Genomic DNA, 10,988 nt, shown 5'->3' on the forward strand with positions numbered 1-10,988 from the left:
GACTTACCTTCGACGCCGGCGAGGCTTTCCGGCGAGAAATTAGACGGGCACAAGTCGGGTCTCCATGGTGATTTTCTGACGATTGCCGCCGACTGGGTCTCGGATCTTTGATGAGAGGGAGAGAGGAGGGTTCTCTTCCTTAAATAGAGCTGAGGGGGTTCTTTCCGACTCCGATTGGGAGCCGGTGAAAGAAGAAGAAGACTCCCTTTAGGAGTCTTCTCCTCTGTTCTTCTTCTTTTTTTTTTTTTTTTCGTTTGGGCTTTGTGGGCTGGTTTTGGGCCCAATTGGGCCGGGTTATCACAATCCATCCTTTGGTCACTTCCTGTGAAAAAGTGTTTCGAAGGATAAGGTAGTTTCTGATGATCAAACCATAGACAGATGGTAGGTAGTATTCCTAAATTTCACTGGTTCATCTTATTGCATTTTCTTTGGGAATAACATTTAGTGGAACATTTCCTTAGAAGAAATTTAGAGGCAGGAAAGTTATTGAAATACGGTAATCTAAAATACATTTCTCTTTTTGAGGCTCTTGTAGATTCCTGATTAAATCAAGTAGAGATGGTCATCTAATATATAATATCTTCCCCATTAATTCTTTTTAAATTCTTAAACTTTAGCCATATTGTTGATGGAGGTTACTCAACAATGCATTTGGCTACGTTGGTTCCCTCATTGCCTTCCTCTCTCCATCCTCCTAAAGGGATGGTATTGCTCCGGATTAGGGAGGGGTTCGCTCCGCTCTTCTCATTGCCATGGTGTGTGAAACATATTTGGATGCATGACTCGCTGCCATTTGCCCCCCCCCTTTTTTTTTTTTTTCTTTTTTGCTTGGATTATAATATAATTCCATCTTGGCAAGTCCACGGTTCCAATTGTTAAAATTACGAGCTCAGGGTTACTTCCATTACTAGCTCTTGTAGAATATTTTGTGCCTTATATATGGAGGATTCACTATATGATGGCTTGCAATAGGCATATACTCCGAGACACAACCTGTAGAACATGCAGAACAGCTCTTTGCCTCGTCATTAAGGTCCTAGGAAATACTACAGTTTTTCTTGGAAAGCAAGATGAAGATTGTTGTTGTTTATGTTTCATGATACTTATTTGTCTGTGGTTCTTTTCTTAGGTTCCAAAATGAAGATTTTTGTGCTACCCAAAAAAATGAAGCTTTTGCCTAGGTTGGTATTAACACAAACACCTACTTATACGTTCATCAATTTAAATAACTCATGCTAATGCTGAAGACAAATCCAATATCAACTGAAAGGCTACAAAGCAATCTCCATGTTCTGTTAAATATTCATATATCCAAATACAAATCATTATTCCTATTCCAAAATTTGGATCGATGAAACAGAAGACCTCCAAATTCATCAAAGTGTGGTTCGCTGCAGCTCTTATTTGCATAAAATCACAAATAAATAACACAAAATGAACAATATTGCGATGGTGCAAGTCTAATCAATAGACAAACATCTTATGAATACTATCCATATATCAGTAGAAGAATCTCATCATCACTGATGCTCTGGCTTCTATCTATGTTGCTCGAACAACGACGAGAGAAATCATCGATACGAACAACCATAGTAAATTGTTTGGGGCGAAGGAATCTGTCGAGTAAATACAGTAAAGTGTTCCATTAATATGTCACTTGATTTCAAAATGCTGTGCCGGTCACTAAGGAATTAAACAATATCAGCTTAATTACAAAATTACTTTTACCTCCAGCAAATGAACTGCCCGTGTCGGATTGGCTAGATGGAGAAGTTGGGGATGAAGCATTCGACAATGCGATCCCTAAGTTTGCGCAATCTGCCCCAAAAGAACCTGCAACACCGCAATTAATTAATTATTGCTTAAGAACACGGTCATTAAAAAAATAAAGCCACCTCCTTTCTCCCATTTATTTCTTTTAATCTGTTGTTCTCTTTCATGATGATGTTCTTACAGTCTTTGTAGCATGGGAATCTGGTTATGTTCAAAAGGTTGCTGAAACCCTCCTCGCATTCACATCGGTGGTCGAAAGTTGATGTCTTTACGCACTTTCCCCCTCCACAATAGGACCAAAAGCATGCTATTGAAAATAAAAAGAGGAAAAAAACCAACCATTATAGTGTATATATTAATTCAATGTTGAAGTAATATTAAGATCGTATTTAAATACATAATACCAAAACAAACACGAGGAAAATGGTGATGCTTACGGTCGAAGATGGAGGTATTTGTCACTGAAGGTGCCGGTGAGGATGCTGGAGCTTCAGAATTGTTGTAGCAAGAGTAATTGATGCTACCTGGAAGCAGCACTTATAAATCATAAAGAAAATCTATGCTTAGAAATCTAAAATGATTATTGAACTGTTTGACATGCATTGTATTATATTAGAAGATTTTTATCCCCTAATTCCGAAAGTCGCATAGCTGACCAAGTCTCTATCCTCAACCGATCAAGAAACTTATATCTCTCAACTCTTTCGAATGGTAATGTCTTCTGGCTAAAGTACTGAAATTAACCTTAGTTAATTGGATACATGTCCCACGGGAATTCAATAATAAACCTGCAAGATTCCAAATCTTAGCATGGAAAGGATGTTTCTGCCGTCACTTAATTTGTAGCTTAATTCTCTCCCCTTAAGATGTAAACGTCTGTGTTGATGGTGTTGTTCCAAAGCCCTACCTTCCATCTCCCAACAACAGATTTTCTTCTCCAAGACATTGCTCGTAATGTTGTGAAGTGGAGAACAATTAAAGTATAAGACAATCCGCAGTAGGAGAAGATCGTTAAAGAGAACCAATAATGTTTAATTTCCTTTGAAACATTAATGACTGCAAATTGTAATTAATATCTTATTGTTCGCTTGTATTATGTTTGTCGAGTTAAAGTAGTTTTCAGACCACCATGTGAAGTATGAAATTATGTAACTGTAAAATCTATTATATTAAGTAGTTCATCTACAGCGTAGCTGCTTTTTTAATTTTTTGTAAAGGCATATGTTGCTTGAAGAACTAGCAGTTCATAGGAATGAACATGAGAAATGCTTGCCAATTGGCTAAATGGAGAGGAAGCAATTTACACCATTAGTCAAGGGAAGTGCTCCACTACTAAATAAGTATGCTTGTGGAATTATGAATCGATTGAATCTAAATTAAGAATGCATTATAAGCATAAATATTCCAACTTAATGCAGCGAAATGATGAATCCGTAATGAGCGGAGAGCCTATAAACCAATTGATGCAAGCAAAAGAAATTTACCAATTACTTGTAATTGACTATTTTGCACGCAAATACATCTCTTAATTTTTTTTCAATATTCCCTCAATTTGTGGTGGCAAATCGGTACCAATCATGAACCTGAGGGGAGGCTGGATGGAAAAAATACTAACAGTTTTCATGAACTAATGCACTTTACCAAATAAGATTTGGCTTTTGGTAGACACCAATATTGAAATAAAAAGTGTCAACCGGTCTGGTGGATAAAGTCTTCCATGTTGATGCAAGAGAACAGATGATCGAGGCCTCTGTGCCACCTACTCCCAAGGAAAAATAATAATTAAATAAACTAGTAAATATATAAATCAGTGAAAGATGATCAAAGGATATAGAATAATAGTTAGAACATTTTCAGTTTTGCATTATCTGTGCATCCAAGCAAGTCTAAGTTTGATTTCGCACAGAAACCAGGTGCTGATTCTGTGTAGCCGCCCAACTTTAGCTAAAAATTCAACCTTTGTGCAACTTTTGATTACATCATTAACCCAAGACTTTTCATGCTACGCTTTTGAAGTCTAGAAGAAACAATTCAAACTTCGCAGCTCTAATTAATTAAGCACCAGTCTGCAACCCTCAGACCAAAGAACCAATACGAAGGTAGATAAAAATTTGGTCTAGACTAAAACATGAACCCAATTTTGATTGAAACCAAATGAAGGAGAATTTTCTTTTTGACTTGACCGTAGCAAATCCTAACTCAATTAAATCTTGTCCTCCTGGTTTCTTTTTTTTTTTTTGGCCTAGCTCTCAGCGCGCCTTTTGCTTGAGTCCCACTCACAAGTCTCTAAAGTCCTCGATATATTATATGACCTAGTCGTCATCTTCTTTTTTGGTTGTTTAAAGGATCATATGGCCAAGTCTTAGTTTATCTGGTTCCATGTTGATGCACCGTACCTAGACACACATACACACGTACATCCGCACACATGTATAAATACAAGCATGAGAGAGAGAGAGAGCTCTTACAGTTGGGGATGACACAGGGAGAGAAGGGGTAGTAGTGGAATTGAGACCAGCCAGGGTTGCACTCACACACGAACCCAAAGGTGTTGTTGGTTGACGACTTGCACGTCCCCTTCCCACATTCCACGTTGTCACAGTTGGCATCTGGTGAATCACCAATACACGAGGCAACACAAAAGCCATAGCGGACCAAAGAACATGTTAGAAGGCTTTACAATTGTTGGAAATCTATGGTAGATACAAGTGATACTAAGGAAAGAAAAGATGTTAGCGTAGAAAATTTAGATCATGTGAACTATACTTGAACATAAATAATTAAACAGAAGAGTTATTAACAAAAAATTAGATCGTCCCATCTCAGAGCACCACTGCTTACATCTGATCTCTCCGCATGGGTGTGTGGGTGTCATGTTTCCATCTACTCTCTATCACCTTGATCTCTAAGGTCAGACCCCACCACCATCTTAGAGGGATGGGATCCACAGGTTATGGAGTGGCTTTCCTCTGTGCTCTGGGTTAGTGGGGATGGTGTCCAGTTATCTTGTTCTATTTGTCTACTCAATTAGGCCAAGGTGGTTTGAAGAATCTTTGCTTCTCAATCTTGACTGGAGGTTGCATGTCATTATGTGGTAGGTGAAGAGGTACCCTGCATTTTTTAGGGAGCAGGTGGTTGTGGCTACGTTGGTTCCCTCATCCTTCCTTTCGCCATCCTCCTAAAGGGATGGCATTCGCTCCGGATTAGGGAGGGATTTGCTTCGCTACTCTAATCGCCACGACGTGTGAAACATATTTGGATGCACAACTCTCTGCCATTTTCTTTGATTATAACATGATTCGATGTTAGCAAGTTCAATGCTTCCATTAGTTAAAATTGCAAGCTTATCACAAGCATTACCATCTCTTGTAGAATATTTCATCCCTTTTGTGCAGGGTTCACCATATGATCGATGGCTTGCCATAGGTAGAGTATATTATGAGATACAACATGTAGAACATGCAGAACGGCTTTTTGACTCGTCATTAAGGTCTTAGGAAATATAACAGTTTTTCTTGGAAAGCAAAATGAAGATTGTTGTTTATGTTTTATGATACTTATGTGCCTTTTTGTTCTTTTTCTTAGGTTCAAAAACGAAGCCTTTTGTGCTACCCTAAAAATGAAGCTTTTGCCTGGGTTGGCATTAACATAAACACCTACTTATACGATCATCATTTTAAATAACTCCAAATCCAGCATCAACTGAAAGGCTACAGGGCTATCTCCATGTTCTATCAAATACACATCTATCCAAATTATACAAATCATTATTCCTATCCAAAAATTTGGATCGATGAAACAGAAGACCTCCAAATTCATCAGAGTGTGGTTCACCGCAGTTCTCATTCACATAAAATCTCAAATAAGCAAAAAAAATGAACAATGCAATGGTGTAAATCTAATCTATATATGGACAAACATCTTATGAATAGTGTCTACATATATATCAGATGAAGAATCTCATCTCTGATGCTCTGACTTCTATCTATGTTGCTTGAGCAATGACGAGAGAAATCATCGATATGAACAACCATAATAAGCTGTTTGGGGCAAAGGAATCTGTTGAGTAAATACAATAAAGTGTTCTATTTAATATGTCACTTGATTTTAAAATGCTATACTAGTAACTAAGGAATTAAACAATATCAGCTTAATTACAAAATTACTTTTACCTCCAGCAAATGAACTGCCATTGTTAGGTAGACTGGGAGGAGAAGCTGGGGATGTAGTAGTATTCCACAATGGGATCCCTATGTTTGCACAATCTGCCCCAAGAGCACCTGCAACACCCCCATTACAGTTTAAGGACAAAGTTATAGAACAAATAAAGCTGATCTTTTCTCCCATTTATTTCTTTTGATCCGTTGTTCTCTTTCATGATGTTGTTCTTACAGTCTTTGTAACATGGGAATCCGGTTACGTTCAAAAGGTTGCTGAAACCCTCCTGGCATTCACATCGGTAGTCGAAAGTTGATGTCTTCACACACTTTCCCCCTCCACAATAGGACCAAAGGCATGCTATTGAAAATAAAGAGGAAAAAAAAGAACCATCATGATGTATGTATTCGATGTTGAAGTAATATTAAGATTGAATTTTAAATAGAAAATACCAAAAGAAGATGGTGATGCTTACGGTCAAAGATGGAGGTATTTGTTAATGGAGGTGCCGGTGAGGATGCTGGAGCTTCAGAATTGTTGTAGCAGGAGTAATTGATGCTACCTGGAAGCAGAACTTATAAATCATAAAGAAAGATCTATACTTAGAAGTCTAAAATAATTTTTTTAACTGTTTGACGTGCATTGTATTGTTTTGGTAGATTTTTATCCCCTAATCCCTCAAGTCCCTCAGTCAATGGAGAAGCTTATATCTCACAACTGTTTTGATTAGCAATGTCTTCTGGCTCAAGTGAAACCTTAGTTAACTGGACCAACGACCAGAAGAAATTCAACAATACAGCTGCAGGGTTCCGAGAAAATTGTTTCTCATTCCATGATATCTTAACAAGGAATGTTTCTGGCATCATTTAATTTGCAGCTTAATCCTCTCCCCTTAATGTTAACGATGGCAAATTCGAATATATCATTGTGCTTGTGTTTGTTGAACTAGTAGTTTTGGACCATTTGCCAAAAAAGTAATCTTGGACCACCATGTGAAGTAGGAAATTAGATAATTTCAAAACCTATTGTATTAAATAGTTCATCTACAGCATAGCTGCTTTTAATTGTTTGTGAAGGCAAATGCTGCTTGAAGAACTGCCAGTTCAAAGGAACGAACATGAGAAATGCATGCCAATAGGCTAAATGGAGAGGTAGTAATTTACACCATTAGTCAGGGGAACTGCTCCACTACTAAGTCAGCCAGCTTGTGGAACAATTAATTGATTAGATCTAAATTAAGAATGCATGATAAACATAAACATTCCAACTTGTGCAGCTAAATGATGAATTAATAATGAGCAGAGAGCCCATAAAACAATTGATGCGACCAAAAGAAATTTACCAATTACTTGTGACTATTTTTCAAGCAAATACATCTCTTAATTTTTGATATTCCATCACTTTGTAGTGGCAAATCAGTGTCAACCATGAACCTGAGGGGAGGGTTATGGAAAAAATACTAACAGTCTTTATGAACTAAAGCACTCCACCAAATAAGATTTGGCTTTTTGGTAGAAACCAATATTGAAATAAAAAGTGCAAACTGGTCTAGTTGATGAGGTCTCACATGTTGATACAAGAGAATAGATGAGGCCTCTGTGCCACCTACTCCCAAAGAAAAATAATAATTAAATAAACAAGTGAAAGATGATCAAAGGATATAGAAACCCACTGCTGGTGCATCCAAACAAGTCTACGATCGATTCACATAGAAACCCACTGCTGATTCCTTGTCGCCACCAAAGTTTAACTAAAAATTCAACCTTTGTGCAAGTTTTGATTACATCAACTCAAGACTTTTCATGCTATGCTTTTGAAGCCTACAAGCAACAATGCAAACTGTGGAGATCTAATTAACCACCAGTCTGCAATCCTCAGACCAAAGAACCAATACACACGTAGGAAGAAATTTGGTCTAGACTTAAACCTGACCCCAATTTAGATTGAACCCAAATGAAGCAGAATTTTCTTTTTGACTTAACCTTTGCTTGAGCCCCACCCGTTGGTCTCTAAAGTCTTTGATATATTATATGACCTAGTTGTATCCTGCCATTCTTGCCAAATTGAGGGCCTAAATCTGTATAAATTTATTTATAAATACCATAATCGACTTATGGTTAGTCCTAATGAACCCATACTGTAGCATCCTTTAGTCCATTTCAGCTACGAGCTGAGTTGGCTATAATATCATCTGTCAGTGATCCAGATATCTCATTCAAAAAGATTAGTTAAAAGATATTATTTTTATTTTTTATCTGTATAAGTATCTAAGATTTTTTTAATAAATAATCAATGTCGAACTAAATACACTCCTACATGGGTCTTCTCACTTAATTTTAATAAAAATAGAACTCCCTTTGATTTGGTTCTCGGGCTCTGACCATGTTGATGTACTGTACCTATAGATACACACATACATACATACAAATATACACACACACAAATACACATACATATATGCGTCCGCGTGCACGCACACACAATATATATATATATATATATATATATATATATATATATATATAGAGAGAGAGAGAGAGAGAGAGAGAGAGAGAGAGAGAGAGTCCTTACAGTTGGGGATGACACAGGGAGAGAAGGGGAAGTCGTGGAACTGAGACCAACCAGGGTTGCACTCGCACTCGAATCCAAAGGTGTAGTTAAGTGATGACTTGCAGGTCCCCTTCCCACATTCAACGTTGTTACAGGTGGCATCTAGTGAATCACCAATACAAGCAAGACAAAAGCCACAATGCACCAAAGAACATGTTAGAAGGCTCTACGTATTGGAAGTCTACAGTAGATACAGGTGATACAACGAACAAGAGATTTTAGAATAGAAGATTTAGATCATGTGAACTACTACTTCAATATAAAGGTTTGAAAGAACCTTCAAGAGTAGGGAAGAAGGGAGGAGACTCCTAAAAGGATTCTTTTAGTGGAAAAATATTGGATTCTAGAAACAATTAGGATCCTTGCATAGGCCACACTACAAAGTGCTGTGTAGCCCTCGATTGCCGCCATCAGCAGGAGGATGGCCATCAAACAAGATAGTCCATGAGACTTACTGTATATCATATATAGTATGTGTTGTTTGATGGTCATTCATCTCTTGACAGTGGTCATTAAGAACACCATTGAGAGTTACATAGCATTCCGCACCACAAAGGATCGATGCTCTTCTAAAAAACCTAAATTTGAAAAAGCAACAACGTAAACTTCCATTTAAAGACAACCTACAGAGAGAAGGAAATCATGAAGAACATAAATAAACATAAGAGTTATTAACGAGAAATTAGAAGAAAAGGTTGACCGAACTTTACTTTGTAGAGAAGAATCAAAAGACTGAAAATTCGACTCGAATCATTCATGCAACAACACAAAATTTTACCTGGCGAAAATCCAGAATGTGTCCATGTAGACTAAAGATCAAGTTCTATGGAGAAATCAGAAACTTCAAAAAGAATGCTTTAGGAAGCTTGAGTTGTTGAAGAACAATGGCATCATCCATGCCAGAAAAATTAAATCATTAGACCTCACCACTAAAAAAAATGTCTGAAAAACTTCGATGTAAAAGGAAAGTCCATTCAACTTTCCTTAATTGATGAAGCAAAGAATTTCAAAAAGCCAGAAGAACCATTATTTTATCACAATCTCAACTTCCCAAGTGGGTGTGTGTGTGTGTGTGTGTGTTTAGAAAGAGAGGAGGAGAGGGGCAAAATCTCAAGTCATAAATAGATTAAAAACCAAGAGAAAAGACTTAGTTGAAGGTTCAACCATTGGAATTGTTCACTCAGGTTGATGCCAAAATGGAAATTTTGAGAAAAACATATATGAGGAGAACAATAAGACATCCAAATTGGAGCATAATATAAGAAAGCAAGGCTGTTTCATATAGTTTTAACCAATAAACTCAGAATCCAATGGGAAAAGATCGGCAACAATTAATACAACTAGAAACCAAAACAAGTTCAGAAAGGGAGGACAGAGAGATGAGAGCAGTACTCATAACAGGGGCAAGAAGTGGAGCAAGAGAGTCTCCTGCAGCTGCTCTCTGCAGCAACAAAGTGGAGGTGGCTTGGAAGGCCACCAAGACAAGTACTACTTTACCCCAGCCCATTTCCTGAGTTCAGATATGAATCAGACTGAAGGAAAGAGAGGCAAAGATGTGGGATGGAAGGAAATTGGTGGTGGCTTGGAGGAGGATTTATTAGACTTGGGATCTGCTGGAATTTGAATTCTAGATTAACTTAAAATAATAAGTTCAAGGGAAGATGTGAGCTTAGATATGGCTACCGAGGTGTGAAAGCAGGAATAAATTTGACCAAATATTACCTCTTTATTCCACCATACATGACTTGGAAACTTTTGGAGAACAAGGCAGCACATATTTGGCATATGTAAAGATTTTGTCATATGTAAGTCAAGTCAGATGTTGCTCATGAGAGTTTGGAGAATCTAATTCTTATTCTCACATGTTTGTCATGATTGTAACTCTCTATTAATCAAGTTATTTTTGAATTGAATTTTTGTTTTTTCAAAGAAAAAAATCAGTTTATAATTAGTTTTAGTAATGTTGTTCTGTATTTAGAATCCATATCATGTCATAATAATTGCTTTGAGCTTTGTTACTCGGTTTAAAAAAGAAGGCTTATCCGAGATAAGGGATAAAAACTCTTTAAAGCATGAACACTGATGTAATAAAGCTAAACATTAAATTAAAATTTTTATAATCTAAACCATATATTTGGTGAAGAAATTTTCAGAATATTTTTCATTCTGGCACTAGAATGTTGAATTGAAACTTCTCTGGTCCAACTAACAAAGGTAATCTGGTCATTTTTTACCAGCTGAACATCTTTGTGGGTCATTTATTCCAAGCATAAGTCTATCATTTGATTGAATCAATAATAATAAATATGCAAGTGGAATGATAGATTAGAAGCCGCAATGCCAAACGTACTGATAATAGAAGTCACATGTTAGCCGTCATCAAAACTATAGTTTTCAGGTGACAAGTCAATAGACAGTCATCGAGACCAAATGTTTCGAGAAGAGAA

General features: G+C 37.0%; 1 protein-coding gene across 1 annotated transcript; it reads right to left on the reverse strand.

The window, feature by feature from the left end:
* Window positions 1-1,233: 1,233 nt before the first annotated feature.
* LOC105053488 (uncharacterized) lies at window positions 1,234-10,109 on the reverse strand. Its single transcript, XM_019853241.3, has 10 exons — window positions 9,934-10,109; window positions 8,503-8,643; window positions 6,407-6,493; window positions 6,166-6,291; window positions 5,946-6,053; window positions 4,242-4,382; window positions 2,211-2,297; window positions 1,955-2,080; window positions 1,729-1,833; window positions 1,234-1,616 (listed from the first exon to the last, which is right to left on the reverse strand). The coding sequence occupies exons 1-10, from the start codon at window positions 10,046-10,048 to the stop codon at window positions 1,543-1,545; spliced, it is 1,110 nt and encodes a 369-aa protein (XP_019708800.1). The 5' UTR covers window positions 10,049-10,109; the 3' UTR covers window positions 1,234-1,542.
* Between the last annotated feature and the right edge of the window lie 879 nt (window positions 10,110-10,988).

Source organism: Elaeis guineensis, chromosome 10, assembly GCF_000442705.2.
Source record: "Elaeis guineensis isolate ETL-2024a chromosome 10, EG11, whole genome shotgun sequence".
NCBI classification, from domain to species: domain Eukaryota; kingdom Viridiplantae; phylum Streptophyta; class Magnoliopsida; order Arecales; family Arecaceae; genus Elaeis; species Elaeis guineensis.

Coding starts and splice junctions, on each gene's coding strand:
- LOC105053488 (XM_019853241.3), bottom strand. CDS start 10,048: ATGGGCTGGGGTAAAGTAGTACTTGTCTTGGTGGCCTTCCAAGCCACC. Junction 4,383..5,945: donor TGGCAGTTCATTTGCTGGAG/GTAAAAGTAATT, acceptor GTGATTCACCAG/ATGCCAACTGTGACAACGTG. Junction 1,834..1,954: donor ATTCCCATGCTACAAAGACT/GTAAGAACATCA, acceptor GCGGTGTTGCAG/GTTCTTTTGGGGCAGATTGC.